The 21714-nt window shown below is 32.3% G+C and overlaps 1 protein-coding gene across 5 annotated transcripts in view; it reads right to left on the bottom strand.

Moving 5' to 3' along the window:
• LOC145690279 (uncharacterized) overlaps window positions 1–21714 on the bottom strand; it is a 363538-nt gene that overhangs the window by 14091 nt on the left and 327733 nt on the right. For 2 of the 5 annotated variants that reach the window (XM_081765031.1, XM_081765029.1), the window contains 8 exons: window positions 20341–20450; window positions 15619–15813; window positions 14201–14347; window positions 11855–11980; window positions 8484–8567; window positions 4426–4741; window positions 2147–2378; window positions 641–781 (listed from right to left, as the gene is read on the bottom strand). In XM_081765031.1, the coding sequence (XP_081621157.1) occupies window positions 641–781; window positions 2147–2378; window positions 4426–4741; window positions 8484–8567; window positions 11855–11980; window positions 14201–14347; window positions 15619–15813; window positions 20341–20450 (1351 nt within the window). The remainder of the gene's footprint in view (window positions 1–640; window positions 782–2146; window positions 2379–4425; window positions 4742–8483; window positions 8568–11854; window positions 11981–14200; window positions 14348–15618; window positions 15814–20340; window positions 20451–21714) is intronic. The other 3 variants (XM_081765030.1, XM_081765034.1, XM_081765032.1) reach the window with 3 other exon arrangements.

Genomic DNA, 21714 nt, shown 5'->3' with positions numbered 1-21714 from the left:
CTTACTTGTAACATATGTAGGGATATTTCATTCTTGTCTGTTGAGTGTTTTTTTTTTTTTTTTTAATTATATTCTACTGTCCCAAGACTTTGGGCACACCATGTAATTACTTCTTAAGTGGCGTAACCTACAATCTTCTGTGTTTATCTAGGAAGTCTATCTTTTATTCTGTGTACCTAGTCATTTCAAACCTTTTAGCTTACCTATTCGTCCGTGGTAATGGAACTTTCGAAACGAAAATTTGCACCATGACATTGGACATCCTAGCAAAAGTTGGAAGACATGAGACGAGAAAGAAAATTGAATACTTCGAGAAATTATTGACACGGAGAATAGATCTCAATGAGGAGGAAAAAAGCACGCCTTATAGCACATTCTGCGTTTTGAGTGGAGAAAGTATAAACAATGTAAATTAAATTATTTGATGGACATGTTGTTAATTTTAAAAGATATTTTGTAAGAACTAGTTTCCCAGTTGTAGGCTTCAATATCAGTTCACCTAAAGATGATGTAAAACTAGCACAACATAACTTCCGCAAGTTTTGGACTTTGTAAAAGGCATCTTCAAATGAGGATACCGATAAAGATTAATCTCCTTTTTGAAAAGTTTTTAAAAAGTCAAGGCATAGGCATTGCTTACCTATTACAAAACCATACTCTGACCACCTCCTTCTCCATGGATAAGCTCTCAGCCAACATAGCGATTTCTTCCGAGGTAGGTTTAGGATTTTGAAGAAATGCTTTCTCTAGCGCAACCCGAACACTGCTCTCTATACTTGTCCTGAAATAAATAAATAAAATAGTAAAGATAAAACAACATTACGTTAATTTAAGTAAACTGCAAATAATATTTATTAATTTGTTTATCTATTTATAAATGGAGATGATGAGAAATTGTTTTAGGAAAAGTAATTTTCGAGATTACAAATTCATTTTCTTTTACAAATACTTGATAACAATAATAATATCAATTTTGTTACTTTCCTCAAACCAGATTCTCAAAGTTTGAGTGTATTCAGCACAAACATGTGTCTCCTCCCGTTGATTAAAAGGTGTGTTTTTTTTTTATTTTATTTATTTATTTTTTTTTTTTTTTATTATAAGACATGAACAAGAATCTTAATCGAAACATATTCATTCTTTAACTATAGTCCAGAAAATATAACGTCGTTGGCTTCCCGCGCTTGGACCTGCTCGTCACTGAGGGTGTGGTAAGAGGATAGCGAATCACTACCTTTCAGATTTGCCTAACTTACTCATCGCAAGGTCACTCAACCTCAACCATCTGCTGCGCTCAGCGAGCCACGAGTAACCAAGCTGGCAACCTTACATAAACGTCACTACAACTTTTCGCGGGAAGCCAACAACGTTACATCTTCCGTACTATAAAGGATATGAACAAGAATCTCAATTATGACATTAAGTTTTCAATTATAAAGCACGAGAAAGGGTCGAAGTTATGACAAGAGACCGGATGTTAGGCAAAATGTCTATTCTTTAATATTAAAGATATGATCAAAAATAACGTTTGAAAGTTCAGGTGAGGTTTTATATTTTCCAAAAGCCAATTTTATTTTGTCTATTTTGCCCATTCCTGGCTAAATAATTGCTTTAGTGCCTAACGTTGCATTTCTATGCGTTTTCTTCAAAATAAGACTTTATTGGGGATAAAATATGTAATTTAGTATTTCAAGAAAGGATTCTGTCTCTTCCGAGAACTATAAGTGTTGTTTGTAGTGATAAGATGTAAAACATTGGACTGCTATGTGTACTGGTAAAGTGCTGTAAAACTTTAGGCTGATATGTGTATTGATAAGTGTATAAAATTTGGATTGTTACGTGTAGTGATAAAGTGCTTAAGAGAATGTATTTACCAAATATACATGGGATATATATCAAGCTTCCTTTTTATATATATATATACAGTAAAAGAAAATATTAACAAACATGTATGTTTCTATATTCTTTGAACATTATCTATAATTTGAAATTATTTTTTTTAATTGTTTTGAGTATTTATCTCTATTATTTCGAGTTCATTTTAGTGCCTATTTTCTTAAATTTTAAGTGCCTATTTGCCTGAATATTTTCTATGTTTTTTAGTGCCTAAACATCCGGTCTCTAGTTATGACATACTCTAACTTACCTCTTTTTCCGTCTTCTGCCGATAGCTTCCGGAGTCGTAAGAGGGTTAGTGAGAGAGTTGGGGTTATTAAGTGAGTTGTCCGCATCCTCTAACCATTTTTGTAATAACGGTTTCAATTTACACATATTTTTAAAAGATAGATTCAATGCTTCAAACCTTGATATAGTTGTTTGGGAGAAGTCGTTTCCGTACAGCTTCCCCATTGCAAGACCTACATCTCCTTGCGTAAAACCTGAAAAAGAGTTGGATAGTTAATATAAGACTTCTTGTGATTTGTTTGATGTTTCTAATGTGATATAGAAATGTCAAAATATAATGATTCAAACGTTAAATTTCCTTCACAAGAACTCAATAGTTAAACTAACTTTACAACAAAAGAACGTTTATTATTATTTCGAAGTTTGAACTCTGATTTTTGAAGGTAAAACTGTATCAGTCATAACTCCTAAAAACAAATAAATAAATAAATATAAAAAATGCTCAAGCTTGGAAAAATTTCTAGTTGTGCTTTCAATACTAACTTGAGGATCCTGACTCCAATGGAATTATTTTCAAACATATCTGTCCATGAAGTTACGAAAAACAAATTACTTTAAGTTGAGATATTTATATTTATTTATATTCCAAATTTGAGATCACTTTTGTAAGAATCCCCGGACATGTATGTTTAAAAAACAGATTCATTGGGTTCTTTCTTAGTACTGGGATGAAGGTCAGCTCTTTCATACTTTTTTTTTATGTTCATAATAGGGATCTGCATATCAACGTTATTAAGTACCTATGCCCATTTTATGTTTTAGCCCAATCATTTATATGGGAATTATATAATAATAATAATAATAATAATAATAATAATAATTATTATTATTATTATTATTATTATTATTATTATTATTATTATTATTATTATTATTATTATTATTATTATTATTATTATTATTATTATTATTATTATTATTATTACCTTTGAAATGAACTAGAATTTTAAGGATATGATTTTATTGCTTTCCTCTTTAAATTGACTTTTGCTTTAATTAAAATAAATTTGTATTGTATATAAATGTAAAATTATTTAAATTTAATCACTAAACATTAAAATTATATGCAAGCATATTTAACTTCCATGGAGGAAGGAAACACTGATCTCAAGAAGAAATCAGAAAAATTTAACAATTAAAAAAAAAATTCGTTAATTTCAAAGAAGGAAGAAATCAGAAAAATCGATCAATTAAAAAGATTTCTGTTCATTTCAAAGGAGGAAGAAATCAGAACAATTGAATCAAAAAATGGAACAATTAAAAAACTGAACATTTCCGTTCATTTCAAAGAAGGTAGAAATCCATACAAATCAATGGACTAAAAATGGCACAGGTATTGAATTTCTTTAAGCAAAATTGTACATTGACAACACTTGAAGACAGTATAGAACGAAAAGGTTAAATGAAATCAAAGTTTCCAACCTTACATCAAAGCAACCTTTATTTTTTTCACTATTTGAAATTTTTTACTGACTCTTTGTACACAGATTATCATGTTCAATATAAATTGGTACGGTAACATTATTTGTTACCACTTCCGTATTTTCTTCCTTTCTTACCGTTTCCGTATGATCTCAGAACAAGTTGTTTAAGAATCTTATTTTTTTATATAAAAAAAAGACAACTAAATCCATGCTTTTGATACATGTACAACAAAAATCTCAGAGAAAGGACATTTTACGTAAAAGTTCCTAGTACAGAGACTTAAAATGTAATTGTATCCAATGTAAGTGTGAAAATGTTTAGGATTACAATCCACAATATTCTCGCTGTGTTTAGCTTTGGTCTATACTATAGAAATTCATTTAGGTATAGTTTGTTCCTCATATGTTTGTACTATGATTCCTTTGTACTCACCATTATGGTTTCTGTTTAAAAGCTTCAGAGCGCATCTTTTTCAAGCAATTGCCTTCACCACACCATTATCTAGATACACGCAATCACAACACTCTTACCGAACTTTAAGATCATTCTCTAACGCACAAGCTTAAGATAATGGAAAAAAGTTCTACTTCCAACGAAATGTAAGGGTTAACTGCGCTTTCCTTCCCTAAATTAAGAACCACCAAAGTTACAAGCGAAAAGATAAATGTGCAGCGATCATTCTTGAAACATGTAATTTTGCAAAATTTCATCCAAAAACAGTAATTTAAAAAAAAAAAGAAAAAAAAAAGAAAAAGAAAGAAAGAAAGGGGAAAAGAGAGAAAGAAAAGAAAAAAAGTATGTTAATACTTGACATACCGAGTTTTATCCGACGCTGTTTGAAAGTCTTTGCGAATTGCTCCAGTTCCTCTAGGTCGGTGGTTTCTTCGGGCGGAGGTTCGAGTAGTCTGGATGACGGAGTTTTGATATGGGGCATCGAGGATTGCGTCTGTTGCGAGGATGGATGATGTGAGGTTTGATGCTGGTGTTGTTGATGATGATGATGATGCTGACTTTGTTGCGAGTGATGTTGATGAAGTTGATGTTGATGTTGCTGTTGTTGCTGCTGTAAATGCTGCTGATGTTTTTGGAGTTGTTGAAGTTGCTGGGCAGCCTGGGCTACTGCTTGCTGGACCTGTCACAAGAACGTTAGAATTAAATTAGCAAATAATACCGATGAGAGAAATAAATTTACTCAAGATCCTACTGAAAGGATATAACATGATGGTTTAAGTAAGCTGGTGTATGTTGGTATTCTACTAGATTGTGTCAAAAGCATAACTTCACTGAAAAATACAACATGTACAGTAGTCTTCTGAGTATCCGAAGGGCAGTTCAGATATATATATATATATATATATATATATATATATAAACAGGATAGGCCGGAGTACTATGAACTTATTTCTTTGTTCCACCAATACCAGAAGACAAAGTTTTTGTACCAAAACTTACTATTATAATACAATACGTATTTTCTCACTTCTTATTTGGCTCTGTGCTGGTAGTTTATAAATTTTTATGTACTGCACTGCGTGTTTCAAGAATTTATTAGAGAAAAAGTAAGTTAAAGAATATGTACAGTATAGGTAAACTGTTCACATTTTAACATAAACAAAGCATTAACGTAAATCGTAGGCCTGATTCTTAAAAAAATTGACTCAAACTGATTTTACAGTACACAGATATGCAAAAGTAGCCCAAAGATAAGAGTCAGAACTTACACTTTTTAGTTTTTGAAAAAATCCTTAATAGATGACTCCTTCTGCATTTTAGCTCTCTTTCGCGATGTCCCTCCACTTACGCAAACAGATTAGACCACCTTTCGTCGCTTCTTCCTGCTATTTGATATACTGCAACGTTGCCTCTATCATCTTGAGCCCTTCCGAATGTGAGATGAGATTTTTCCTGTCATCTAAGGGTTCCTACACCTCACGCCCACTTCCAATGCCTTCGCAATGTTGCCAATGCAACGCCTTGCCTTTCTCATTGATTTACGATAAAAGAAAACTAGGCTGGAAAGTCGCGAGCCGGATATTCGTGAGTATACTGTATATACACTAATATGCTCTGAATTTTAGGGTTAAAAGCATATCGTCACTGGAAAAACATTCCATTACATTCTCCAATATCCACATGAGTGATTTCATTCGATTTGATTGATTTGATTCTTTTAGTTCAACGTCCCTTGCTGCAGCGAAACTATATGAGACGTAGGCCTACAACTTAGGAATGAATGAATAGATAAATGTGGATATAGTAAATTGCGAATGATCCGCAATACTGAGTATTCGGATTTGCACCGGTTACAAATAATTTTAATTATATACGTATAGTCCATTTGAACAAATCTTATCTTAGTAAACAATACAATGTAACAAATATGTCCCGAAAATCATATTGAGGCGTGTAAAAGTAGAATACAAAAGAACAAACAAAAATATTCTACTAAAAAAAGCTGCTGCAATCTAATATGTTTGGACTACCATAAGTAAAATGTTCGCGGAAAGCAAAAATAGTCATTACTGTTATTTACAATAAAAACTCTGATCATAGCTATCTACATACATTGAATTGAAGTCTTTTCGTGCAACATTTTTAGCTGTTCTTGTTTACAACCTAATATACTAAAATATCTAAAAATGTTCACCTACAAACAACAGTAACCATCAATGTTATTTATAATAAAAACTTCCATGATAGAATGCCTGATGTATTCTAGAGTAATTTTTTTTAGAATTTTTTTGTTTCTCTGTTTTATTCATCTCAATGTAAATTTTATCTTTGTGTTTCGCTTTTCCCCTTCGTTTCCTTTGTCTTGATGATGGAACAAATTGTTGTCCGAAATATATCTATTGATGACGGTAGTTTCAGTTTTTTGCTGATAATCAGTTGAAGTAAGCTTTTGCATTATTCTATTTTATTCATTTTATAAGAAATTTTCATGTATTCTAACATTATGTACAATAATGTTTAATGTAAATAGGATATAGGATTGTACCTGTGGTCCATAATTCATGATACTATTATGTATCAAAAGGCTATATTACCATTTGCTTAGTAATACGAAATCAGAAAGTTGTTCTATTCCTATTTTTGAACATAATCTCTCTCGGTCACACACAAAAAATGCAAACATAATTTCTAAAAGTGAACCATGAATTATCCTTCTGGGTAACACATTGTATTTTAACAGTAATGAACTAAGAAACTTTATATAGATTTTAACGAAAGAGGGAACAACTGATTTTTTTTAACACACCAGATCCTGAGTGAAAAAGTAACTGTCTGGACCAGGACCTCCGGCATACCGTACCGATGCGCTTATTACTACACCACCCAGTCCACTTCCCAGAACAGTCACTCACTCTCTCATTCTCGAAGTCGGTGCTCTCCATTCGAACCACGTGGGTTGTGCAACAGACCACTGCTGTGCTTAGACAATTTCTGTGTTCATATATTGAGCACCTACGACGGTTGCGATTTCATATAGATATTAATGAAAGAGGAGATCCCGAGTTCGAGTCCTAGTCCAGTCAGTCAGTTTTCACTCTTTTTGTGTTAAGAAACTTTAATATTAAAAGAAAGGGAAAAAAACTATTATTCTTTACAGAAAAAGCATTAAAGAAAGTCTAAAGTAACGTAACATCCACTTCTCTCTAAATTGTTTTTTAAAAAAATCAGATTTGTAGAATTAAATCAACTTTAGAATACTACTTCTAATCTAAAAATAAAGAAAATTCCAAAAGCAAAAATTTAATTTCAAGTTAACATTTATTTTAAAGGAAATAAAAATTTCTATACAGAAATCCATGCTTAGAAAAATGCATATTCACTGAGTATTACTGATGTTTTACAATCAAAAGTATGATGCAGCAAGAAATTTCATGTTCTTTTTCTATCAGAAAAGAGCTCATAATCAAATAAAATATATTTCAACTTAAGAATTCTCCCATGGATATATCAAGGTAGTGCTTACTTAAAATCAATTCATGAATTCACACATGACAATACCAGGGTAGTACTTAGTTAAATCAATTTTTTCATTCTTTATAGAGATCTATACTAAAAGTTAAATTTGAAAGCTGAGATTTGTTGAAGACCAAAATTGCTTCTTTATTTTGAAATTATTAAAACACATTTATAGTATTTTTTAGCTAATTTCAGCTATTTTAATTACATTTTGTACTTAATTAAGATTTCACTCTATTTAGTGCCAATTTCACTTGCAGAAATTGAAATCTACTCCATATTTTCGTGTTAATGAATTAACTTTATATTAACAACAATTCTGATAAAGATAATTTCAAATATACTCAAAACTTTAATAAAGACCGTAATCATCGTTTCTTATCTTTCGAAAACTTTATTTATCTAGGACTAAATTATTTGCACCCGTTCATTTTAGCACCTAAAACTTACTATTATTCCATTCTGTTATTACTAATGGTTGTTTGTAACTGAAATTAGTTTCTATCTTTCGCCCTTGTCTTTTACTTACTTTTTATGTTCATGTGCTTAGACAAGTTTATATGTATTTTCTATAAATCCTCGAATTCTTTTGTATTTTTCTCTTTTAATTAAATGCATGCAATGCAACATATATTTTAATTCATCTATCATTAATTATTTTATTTGTACGATATACTTTGAATATTCATTGCATATATATAACCATCTAAAAATCGTTATCAAAACCTATTCTAACAATCTTAAATTAAAATTGTAAAAATAAATAACTTAACAAAAACGTTCCATGCATGTTCATGTTTGGGTGCGTCTGGAATGTTGAAGGGAAAGGAATTCTGAACATTAAAGAAACTGTTGACAACATCAAGATACAAATATATAGTAAAAGTATCCTATCTTCAAATTACCTGCGATGTTTGAGAATGAGATTGTGACACTACAACGCCCCGCGATTGTAGATTTTGGTGTGCGAGGCTCTGTTGAACTAGTCCCTGAAAGAGCCGCTGAAATTATTTACAAAAACAAGCTTTTCTTTTAAAGATAATATCATCTTCCCTTCCCTTACCTATTAATACTCGAGGTCATGAACAAAGCATATAATAAATAAGTAATTTTTTTTCTTAGATTTGTAAAGAAATATGATACCTAGAATTTTTGAAAGAAAAATATGTCCCACTATTATAACTTCAATGTTTGCCTTTTTGCCTAAAAGAAATCCATTGGCCCCAGATAAAATTATGTAGGTTTCCGTTTTCTTTCCCTTTTTTGCTTTCTGAAATATTTCTAAAATTAGCTTTGAAGTTTAACCTGTAGCGTTTTTACTGGTCTCTAAACGACTTGTGAGGTACAGATTTGTTGCCAGTAAAAATTACAAGTTAAATATATCACTCCTTTGATTGTAAAACATCTTAATACTTTAATAAACGTAAAACACACTAGTGTATTTTATCATGATATACATTCACTATAATATAAAGCGCATAATTGATATTACATACCATAATGGTAGTATTCATAATTTTCATTATTTCTTGTTTTTATTATTACTTATTATAGAACATGTGTGCTTTACATCTACGCACAATTTGTCATTGTACAGAAAACTAAAATGTGTAGAAATAAGGGATAAGTCTAAAATGAATATATATATATGTTGTTTATTGTATTTACCTTGTAGTTAAACTACTGAATAATCATCGAATTTCTTCTGAATACATTACCATGATACGATCATAAACAACAATATATCCATAATTTATCAGTTTTAATTGTTTATGATATTTCTTTTGATAATTATAACTAAATGTTGGTTCTTTACACTAATATAGTTCGTTGTAAAATGATCCATTTTACGTTGAAACTATTTCAACGACTGTGTCAAGATTTCTGACATATATAAAGGTTATCATACCAATCCTGTATCTGTAGATCTAGAAAAGCCTTTTGGTAGGTCAGTTGGAACACCCTTTTCCAGTGCTGAAACAGACAGGAGAAAAACACAGACAGGAGAATAGTGTAGAACTTGTATAAAGAAGAGGTGGCAGTTATAAGGTGTAATGATCATCAAGAGGAGGCTAGTATCAGACAAGGAGCGAGACAAGCTAGTTCATTCTCTCCTGGATTTGTCAACGCCTACATAACAAAGAGTGCTGGACGAGAAGAGAGAGAGACTTGGAGGAATTGGTGGAGTGAATGTACATGGACAGCGGATAGCCATGCTGGCAGGGAACAGACCAATTTGAAGCGACACTCTCAATGGTGATGAAGCGACCTCGATGGAGGCAATGGAGCGCTCAGCTCTAGATATAACATGAAAACTGAATAGAAGGAGTACAAAGATACTGACGGTCTTCAGATATGACACAACGTCTATGTATGGTTTGGGAATAGACCGACTTGACAGTGTGAACTCCTTTACCTACATTGGAAGCAAAATAACATCAGATGGGAGAACCAAGGAGGAAATTGTAAGCACGTACATCAACCAAAGATTGCCAACAACAAGAACCGCACCATATTCACTTCCAATAACAACTGACTTGTGCCTCAGAAAAAATCTTAAAACCTTTGTCTGGAGTGTGTTACAATATAGCAGTGAAACTGAGACATTCAGCAAAGAGAAGAGAAGGATAGAGGCAATCGAGTACTAGTGTTACCGACGTATATTGAAAATTTCCTGGGTTGACAAAGTGACTATCGAAAATAGATTGAGGAGGGCTGGCGAGGCGAAGCAGTGTTTGTGGAAAATACTATGAAAAATAAGAATCATGTGGATAGGTAACCTTCTGAGACACGATGGAGTAATACTATCACCGAGCGCACAGTCGAGAGCAGAAATACGAGAGACCACCGACAAATTCAGCAACCAAGTAATGAAAGACATCAGCTGCTCCAACTGTTTGATCTTGAAGAGGTTAGCACAAGGTCGAAACGCCTGAAGAGCTGCTCCAAACCCATCTTCGGATTGGCAACTGAAGAAGATGACCATACCAAGACTGTTGATTAAGAGTACTGCCGCTTCCTAACTTCCATCCACAAATAACGTAGAAATTCAAACATTACCCATCTACATTTAATCTACGTTGCTTTCATGAAACATTAATTATACATTTTCTATTACAGCTTAATTCGTTAATACAAGTCAATGGAAAACTAAAGTAAAATTCAATAAATTCGTCAGTGTTATATGAGAAATTCTGGGAAATTCCGAAGACATGTGAAAAGATTCATAGATATTAGTAAGCATAAGCCTACAGTTAGGAACCTCTGATGACTTTACCACAGAACCCAATGTTTCATGTGAATGACTAATCTATTTTTGTTTGTAAAGTATCAACGTATTCACTACCAATGAAATTAAAATAAAACGTTTTTGTCAGATTATCAAAAAATATTTATAAAGAATACTTTGATAAAAACATGTTTCTAAACATACATTGACAATTGAATGAAAATTAATAATTGAATCTACCACTTAGTAGGAAGAATCAGAATCATTTCTAAAGACTTTAAGAGTGTCCTATAACTAGGTATTTCAGAATTCTGAATACTTAAAGTGTTAATTACTTTAACATTTTACGTAGAATGTTTCAATTCATTTTCCTTTGAGATTTTTTTTTATATATATACCAGATTACAATCATAATGAAAAGAGAAAACATTATTTGAGTAGTAACGAGACTTTTACCGAAATATTTGTCATCCAAGGACAGTAATAAATTAAACAACTAAAGCTACCTACAGAATGAATTGCATTAATAAATTAAACAACTAATGTCGTGTATTGTACGTAGGACAGAAAAGAAAAAAATGAGCAACTGAAGTTTGTATATGGTATGGCATGGAGCCAGTGGCGACTCCTGCGGGAGGTCACATCGGTAAAAGTTTTACACTATTTTACCGTTACAAGCTAAGGTAAAAAAAACTCATCTATGGTCCCAGTTTTTGCATACAAGTATTAGAGCATTAAGTAAGTTTTATTCCCTTGGCATATAATTGTAATTTTTACCAATGTTATTTCCCTCATGAGTCGTCACTGTACGTATAAACAACTAATGTAATCTATAGTAAGCATGATAAAGATAAATAACAGAGGTTATCTATGGTGCGCAGGATCAAAACAAAATAATGCATTAATAATGAATGCATTAGTAAGAATACATGAATGAAATATTGATCGGAATTTGATTTCAACTATGTAACATATTATTTACAAAAAAAAATATGTTCGATAAATATAACCTAATGTTTTAACATTCATATTTCAGTACTAACGTACCTGATTTTGCAGAAACAGTTGTGTTTGTGCTGGTAATTGTGCTGCCGCGCCTGGCTGGAACAACACAAACTGCTGTAACTGTTGCTGCAACGTCTGTTGATGTTGTTGTAGAGCTTGCTGCAATGCCTATCAACAATAAAATAAGAAAATTTTAATTGCGAGTCGCCTTCTCATTTAATGCAATAAAAAAAAAAAAAAAAAAAAAAAAGAGGTGGAGTATAATACAAAAGTAAGACTGAAAGTAGGTAATATTGTTACTATGATTTATAGACAATAATATGGCCATTCAAATAATGTGGTGATTAATTAATTTTAGTGCAAAGAAGCTAGAGGGTAAATGTATATACAGGGTATTAAAAAAAAATGTGTCACAATATTTAGGGGACAGATTCCGTACATCAAAATAAGAAAGAAGTTCATATTGAGAACTGTGCTCAAAAGTGGATAGTTTCGGAGTTGTAAGGTGCCAAAAATGTGAAACGAGTGGACTTTAAAGGTTCATAACTCCACTACTATGGGACCTATCGTAATCGGGTCAAGACATCACTGAGGAACTGGTATGTGAAGTATCCAAATATCCATGTTTTAAGAATGCTCCAGTACTTTGACACCAATCTTTTAGAGAGGCAGGTGGAGAGTGAGTGATCAAGTACTCAGAAACAGTCTCTCTAAAAATGATTCTGCAAGTACCGTAGGTTCTGGAAGATGAATATTTGGATAGTTCACATACTAGTTTCTCAGTGATGTCTTGACCCGACTACGATCGGTCCTATAGTAGTGGAACTATGGACCTTTAAAGTCATTTTTTTCACGATTTCGGCACCTTATAACTACGAAAGTATGCACTTCCGACTACAGGTTTTTTAAATTTTTTTTCTTTCTTATTTTGATGTGAGAAATGTACTCCCAAAATATTGTCATAAACTTTTGTAACACCCTGTATACAAACCTGCCTAGTCAAAATAACAGTAAAGTCGACTAAACGGAGAGAAAGAGCTACCTGTTAATAATCAAGTTCTTTATCAAAACTTTAGGAAACTATGCTATTGTCTTTATCTCTTACATGGTATGAGGTCATAGTAAAAATTATATGCTTATCCCTATATGTTCTTCACTTCCAAAGAAATTTAGTCGTAGTTTACCATGATTTGCAGAAAATGGTGTTCTCTTAGTTTCAGAAAACTGATAAAAAAAGTCTATTCGGTAGTCAAATAGCTTTTCTGCTGTTCTTATTCGAATATCTAAGCATTTGTTTTCAATATACCAATAATTATTTATTATCCGAACAATAACTCAAATACCAACTTTTTCTCGAATAATGAACATTAGAGGTACATATTATTCAGATATTCGAATATTGAATTATTCGAAACTTTAATCATAAGAGTATTGACCAAATTAAGAAAAAATGGATGAAATTTAGGTTATAGACATGTACTTTTGCTTCGACTGGCCCTCATTGCAGTGGCAAATTTAGCCTGGGGATATGGGGGTCTAGGCACCCAGTTTTTTGAGTGACAAAAATATTTTTAGCTATTATATTTTTGAAAGTTTATAGTAAGCTAATGGTGTACCTATCATAGTCTGAGTTCTGGCTATTCCCCCCTAGTTTTATATATATATATATAGCACAGAGGTCATATAAAACATGGATATCCAGTTTCAACAAGGATTTTAAACCACATATACTCCTATCGAGAATAAAACAGGGATCTCTCTCATACTAAAGACAAGAAGAATTCTCAGAAACAAAATCGAAGTAAAGATACTTATAAGATCATTATCATAACATTCAGTAGTATACTCAAATTTTCACATAATTTGACATATTTTTTTAGCTTTCTTTTTTAAACTTATTTTCAGCTATTCTCCACTCTGATAATGGTTCTTAGACGATCGAAAGCATCATTGCATTTATTAATTTTATTATATATTTAACACTCCAGATAATTATATAAGGTTTATCACATTTTGATTTTCGTATGTCTATGATATTACTGATATTCTTTCTTCAAAGAACGTACGTATATGATTGGCTATGTAGTGGTTAACGCATTGGCACGGTATGCTCGAGATCCCGGATTCGAGTCACAGTCCAGTCATTTAGTTTTTCACCCTTTGTGTGTTATTGAATTCACACCAACACAGGATCTGGTGTGTAAAAATAATTTTAAATCGGTAGTTTCCTTCTTTCATTAACATATACATATGTATGTATTTATTTACCATGCATAACATAAAGAACATATGTTAAGTTTATAATTTAGTATATGCCCTAGGCAGTATTTTAGTGCATTTATAAAATTTGTCTAGGTTTTTGTACGTTGTAGCAATATGATTTTTTACCTGCAATTCCTGCGGTCCGAGAGCAGATAAATTTGGCAGTGATGATGACACAGGAATTTGTCCAGCGGCCGCTGCAGCCAATTGATTTTGGAGGAACAACTGCGGGCTCTGGGCACCCAAACTCATCAACTGCAAGATAGGCAGCACCTACAATTACACAAGGTTTATCACGAATTCTACACAGATAACAATCACAGCACAGCACAGTGTTTACATTAATCACACATTCTTTTCTAGTCTAGTTTACAAGTACAAGATGTCCTTAAAATCACATAATCCGAACATTGGAGCATCAGAACTTTTTGACCCTAAGTGCGAATGAAATGGTACTCCCAATTAGGTTAGGTCTGTCTTTGTAGATAATTTTTAGATATAGTAAACTGTAGGATGGGGATTCGACATTCATCCTCATGAATGCCAGAAAAAGATGATGATGAAGAAATTTTTTTGCACGGAACGGGAAAAAGCAGGGATCAGGAAATCAGGAACTTGGGTGGGAGTTTCATTTCATTTGCACTTATGGTTCACAAGTTCTGATGCTTCAAAATTCGGATTGCTTGACTTCATAGACACCCTGTAGTATGATCGTTACTGTTAGAAGTGTGCGTGTGTGTTTCACTGTCATGAGTACTGTGCCACTGTTAGGAATATATGTGATACTGGTAAGAGAAATCAACACAACAATAGATACAATTTGCTAATGCATGTGTATGTATTCATTTACAATACATATGAAAATAAATCTATTCTATCAGAATAAGAACTTAAAAACTATCAACTGTACCGGATGCACTACGAGCAACTTACTTTTTTCTTTACCTCATAACAATTAGTTTCTCGAAAACCACGCATCAGAATTTAGCCTCAAGCATGTCATTTTGTTTAACTTGATATAATCTATTGATTGATAAATACCTTATCTTTGACCAATATTATATGAAACAAAAATTAAAGTTCTAAGATTTAATCATAACTTTAGACAACATCTCAACAATCACACTGTATACTGTATTCTTACTAGTGTTATAATAAAAAGATTGATAAGAAGATACCTCAGTATCAGTTACAACTTAATAGCGGCCTGGCTATAGTTCTGAATCAATTTTTAGGCTTACAAAGTAAGATTTTTTTTTTCAAAAACTACGCATATAAATTTTACACTGACCCATATTATTTTGTTTAGCTGAACGAAATATATTAAATTGGACGATGTCTTATCTTTGGACCTCAAGTTTTTAAACCTTACTAAACTTTATTTTTGACGTGCAATAATAAGCAAATTTCAATGATTATAGAGTTAAAAATGTTGATCACTAACTGAATAGCTGAATTCTTCATTTTGATATTCTAATAATAATAATAAACACATTTGAAACGTAGTTTCTTGATTCAGTTTTGTAAATACAAAGCTTAAGTACCTGATTGAGAGATAGTTGACCCGCTTGGATGGCTGCTAGGGCAGCCTGGACGCTTGCCGCCGTCGCTGGCCCGCCGAGGTTTCCGCTACCCAGCTGGCCATTTGGGGTCGTTTGGCTAAGCGATGAAGTGACTCCTGTGCTCGGGGATGATGACGTCACGGAGCCGTTGGAATGCCTTTGGGAAACATCAGTTACCTATATGAAGAATTTGATAAAAATTTTAATTAAATATATCTTTCATAAAGAATTTCGTCAATTTAGCAATAATAAGGGATGGCGAAGAAGTGGAATTATTGTTATAACAATTTTACAAAATAGACGTAAAGATGTAGAAATAAAGCAAGATAAAATACTGAAATGGAATCGGTAGAGATTATACTGTTATTCATTTTGATACATTCTATTACGAACGATTGCTTAATCGGTCCCTTCTTTGAAGTATCAGTTACAGGACAGAGAGTTACTAGGAGCATCAGGAAATGCAAGTTCCTCACAACGTAAATGAGAAATATGAATCAGCTGGTTTGACAGCAAAAACATCACATTATGGTGTCGCTGTTAGCAGCTAGGTAAACGAAAAAATGCTCTAGTTGTTAAATCACACTACCTGGACCAATAGTGTGGCCTCTCAAATCTCTAGGTTTATACAACATGAATTTTTCCAGAGGGCCAAGGCTTCAAAATACACAATATAGCTGAACTTCGCAGCAAGATTTGAGAAGAATTCAATCTTGTACTGTGATAGTTGGTGCATGCCGTAGTGCCTGGAGAAACATGATTTTAAGATACATACAAAGGTGATCCAATCCATCATGTAACAGAGAACTGAGATTAAAACTGACTATATATTGTTGCTTTGCAATTTCACCTTTTTGATGCACTAATTTATTTTTCTGCTATTACTATTATTAGTAGTAACAGTATTTCCAGGTATCCAATTCATTAAACATTTAATTAAGAAGTTATGTTTTGTCAATTCTGATACTCACAGATTCCATTGCAATTTTTCTTGCAACAATTAGCCAATAACAGGTCTCTAATTAACATATGAGATTACAACTTTAAAGCTTTGTGTAATGGAAAATAAATAGTAAACTAAATAAATAAATAATCAGATAGTAAATCAGTACTTCTTACCATCCCACATATGATAATGCCAGTCAAACATCAAATCAATTTAATTTCAAACTATCAAGCTGAAGAGGCATTTAATGTGTTTGCACATACTTTGGATGCTCAGTAACTCATTATTGAAGCCAAGTAACAAAGGGATTGCATGGAAGTAGAATAGTTATCTTAGTTCAACTAAGTAATATGTCATAAACGTTTACAGTTAAATATTTTGATTGAACGCCTTTTACCCTGCATTTACACTTTTTCTTTTTCATCATCTTACAAAACTTACTGTTAGTGGAATGAGAAAATATGGAGAAGAACCGCGACGAAAAACGGAAATACGATGCTGTACTTCTCAATAATAGTGTAGCCGATAATCGAAGTTATGATCATTGCACTAGATTTTCCAAACTTCAGTTAGATATTCCAATCACTAGTCATCATGAATAGGAATATACTATACAATAAATTTTCCCAAAAGAACTTTTTTTTTTTCACTACTGAGTCATTCACTTTACAGAACATTTATAATTTCAACCTAAGCTTTTGAATAAGTTTTTGTTTACCTGTACAGTCATCGTACACATCATACGTGTGCACGTGATCCATGTTTTCATATCTTTATGAGGTACAGTGGATAGAATTGAGGCGTTCCGGGTAAAAGAGGGCGAAATTAACAAAAACTTCTTTCCTGAATGATCAAAATAACCGTCTATTTATTTTCAAACTGTATTTTCTAAGGGAAAGAGGAACGATTTCCATAAATTATGCATACCGGCAGGACAACTGGCTGCTACAGAGCAATTAGGTGTTATTCCTCTTCAACACCTCAAAATTTAATGTAATTTCCGAGCGTTCAGATTGTACGCAACTTTAGTCGAGTTTACCCTTACTACCCGGAAATCCTCAATTATTATAGTTTGTTTATTTACTTATTTATTTTATATATATATATATATATATATATATATATATATATATATATATATATATATATATATATATAGATATATATATATATTAATTTCTCCAATATTAGTGGTAACGATTAATGGTATTGAACACCGTAATAACATACATTTTTCACCACTCACTTAATTTTCATTTTTCGCTGACTTTCTTATTCGTTACCGCTCCGTATAGTTTTAAATATATTCAGCTCTTCTAGTTGTTGTATATTTCTATTTTATATCTTTCATTATTCTTCATTTTTCTTTGCACACGATAAATGATTTTGTGCACAGTAGTAATATGCATTTTGAACCATTTATTTATTTATCTACTTTTTCCCCTCTGACTTTGAATAATTGTTTGATCATTTTAAACAAGCCGAGAGAAGGAGAAAGCATAACTGTCTTGTTACTTTTGGTCTCTAGTATTCTTCATTTACGGTTGTACTTTCCCTTCTCGCGTCCGGAATAACTCGTGAATTGAATTGAAACATGGATGGCACTGTTTTATTATCGGAATTGAGAGTCTCTTGTGAATAAAAAAAAACGCCCTTTTTCTCCCTTCAACATTTTATACGAAAATATCGATTTTTTTGTGGGTAAGTAAAGTGCGTAGAGTAAATCTAATTTGACAAGAGTGGGTCACTTGAGAAGTTCAGAAGAAAAAAATACAAAAAGAGGGAGGAAAGAAAAAGAATTCGTATTCTTTGTTATGGGGAGAAAAATAAAGATTAGGATGGTGTTATTAGGTTAAAGCATAGCTTAACCTTGATGTATTTTTTACACTGAGAAAAATCCGTTCTTCGGACAGTGCTATATTGTACAAATATACGGAATCCTCTTGCTTACTACGGAAATCAGTATGAAACATACGTCATCCGTATGCTACATAGACACTGCCCTTAGATGTTACATCATGCCGTTGCAGAATGTCTGATATCTAACAGTCTCTTTTATATTACATACATATATGTATGTTACCTTCGTCAGCTATATGTTATATACGTCCATTTGTATGTGAGATCCTGACCGTCTATATTGTTTCATGCGGAAATACGCACAGTTGGAACACATATATAAAGTATTATAAAACATGCGTTTTCAGCTATACATTTGCTATACGTTAAGTCCAAAAACTACAGGATTTACAAATGTAACATACGATTTTACGTACGCCACATACATTTTTTATCAGTGTAGTCACAATATAAAACCAGTTGAGAATGCTCCAAGAGCATCGCCAGAACGAACTTAAAAAGCATTAATTTTTCTTATTAACTTCTACAGGCTTTATACCAATTGTTCTATGCAGTTTAATATTATACTCATTAAACAATTCTTGTAATATATCTATCCATTTACAATTTCCTTGAGTACTAAATTTTTTCCACATGTTTTGTTTAAGAGTTCTCTTAAAACATCCTACGATATGTTGTTTTATGAAGACACATGCTTAAAATCGAGGCCTCAAAACTGAAAAATTGGCAAAATACCATCTCTCTTTATGACTTACGATTCCCGAGATATGACTCCTTAAATCTCCCGAAAGGCGAACTTTTTTTTTTTTTTTAACCAATATCTGAGGAACGGTGGACAGTTAGCCAGTAGCCACTAATTACTATTTGGTACCAAAATATTCACTATCTTTTTAGGTATTGATCAATATCAATATGATCTCTCTATGACGTACGGTTCCCGAGACATGGCTCCTTAAATTTCCCGAAATCAGAACATTTTTGGCCAATATCTCGAGAACGGTAAGAATGACGCGAAAAATTTCATCACTTGTTTGAGTTAGTTTTTGATACTCTATCGAATGGATGGCTCAAAATTAAAAAAATCGCGAATAACACACACACACACAGACAGACATACCGAATTCAGTAACGAACTTTTTAAGTTCGTTGACTAAGCTTGAAGAAACAAACTTACGTGATTCTGAGTTCAAAACTGGGACAGGACAATGTTTGACAGTTTTATTAAAAAGATATGGACATTTTAGAGTACAAGAGAAAGTGTCTCCTTAGAATTATAGAAAATAGCATTAAATAATTATTCACATGTTTGTTTGATTCTCTCCTTCAGAGAATTCTGTAACTTAATAAACTAATCATTTTGTCTTAAAGTCTGCCTACTGATAACATAAGGAACTAGACAAAATATAGTGGACGCAACTAATAAAACTGTGTGATATAACTCAATAAAGTTGATGTGGTTTTCTTTCATACTGAAATAGATGTACTGTGTCATTATGCGCTTAAACTTACAAATTACATTGTCAATGCTGAAAATGCAATACTGTTCTAAATGAATGTACCATTATGCGCTAAATTTACAAATTACATGGTGAATACTGAAGATACAATACTGCGCTAAATGCATGTGCTACTATGCGCTTAAGTTTTCGAATTACATGGTAAATGCTGAAGATACAATACTGCACTAAATGCATGTGCTACTATACGCTTAAATTTCCAAATTACGTTGTCAATACTGTGAAGATGCAAACTTCTAAAAGAATGTACCATTACGTGCTTAAATTTACAAATTACATGGTGAATACTGAAGATACAATACTGCGCTAAATGCATGTGCTAATATGCACTTAAATTTCCAAATTACAATTGTCAATACTGCATCGTGTATAAGTGCTTACCAAATTAAGAGCCTCTCGGTCCGAATCGACGGAATCGGCATCTGCGTCGGCACCTACGTCACTCGTCGTGCTATGTTCGTCGTTGCTCACATCACCATTCATCCCAGGATCTGTGGGAAGAAAAAGAAGAAAAAAAAGTAAGTCATATTTTCAATACCATATACATGACATATACCTACTACCTAAGTACAATTGAACACATTATGAGAAATGGATGCTATTAGCTAGAGAGAGAATTGTAGAAGAAAGAAATGTCTAGCGGAAGGCAGCGATTGAAATATACCGACTAAATAATACAAGACGTAGAGAAGACAAAATACAGGGAAATGAAAAGTTTAACTCAGGACAGGAAGAAGTAGAAAGCTGTGTCAAACAAGTTGAAAGAATGCTGCCCTGAGAAGAGGATACATAGTTATAATGGGAAAATAATAATAATAATAATATTTTTTTGCATTTCTTCTTATTATCAGCAATTGTAAACAAAGAAAGATAACCCTCACAAGCATTCTCTAAGAAGGAACTGTATCACGAGAGACATGCTAGAGGGTATGGTAGCAGGAAAGAGAGGAAGGAGGCGAAGGAGACTATAATTAATGGGACGATATCAAAACAGAAAAATCATATGTGAAGACGAAAAGGTTAGTGAAAGACCGTGGAGTATGGAAGCTTCTCAGTTGCAGCAAGTGACCTGCTAATAATGGCAGAACACATATGATGATGATGATGATGATGACCCACAGAACCTCAAATTGTTCCCGTAGTATCAATAAAAATAAACAAAAGCATAAAAATTTAATAATATTTTAAACAAATAATCTCAAATTTTAATTAGATTAAGTTGTTAATATTTTAAACAAATAATCTCAAGTTGTAATTAGACAATATTACAGTATTTTGAGCAGCTAACTGAAAAAAAAAAAAAAAGATCAATAGCTTACAAAAATATTTGCTAGATAATGAAAGTTAACGTTAAACTCTTGTGAAATACAATAATACTATTAATGAAGCTACATTTAATACGGAAAGATGTTCACCACTTCTACTAAGCAAAGCTCACCTTATATGGTGTTGAACTAAGTAGGTTTCAAAAAAAAAAAAAAAAAAAAAAAAAAAATACTAACCACTTTATTAATAAATGGCTGATTTGTGCATATGCTATCACAAAACACTGATGTTCACCCTAATCAAAGTACATATTGCAATTTATGGATGATATTACAGTAAAGAAGAGAATTCTTATGTCAGGAAAAAATGTATTAGCGAGAAAACACAATAAATGGTAGCTTCTCAATCTGCCGAGCAATTGCCTGCCAGAAATACCAGAATACTTATGATAGTGACATGATCTAATCTGGAGAGAATCAAATGAAACAA

This window comes from Thermobia domestica, chromosome 7, assembly GCF_964235325.1.
Source record: "Thermobia domestica chromosome 7, izTheDome1.hap1.1, whole genome shotgun sequence".
Taxonomy (NCBI): Eukaryota; Metazoa; Arthropoda; class Insecta; order Zygentoma; family Lepismatidae; genus Thermobia; species Thermobia domestica.
Note: the sequence above shows the minus strand (reverse complement) of the source record. Positions and strands in the feature narration are given on the sequence as shown.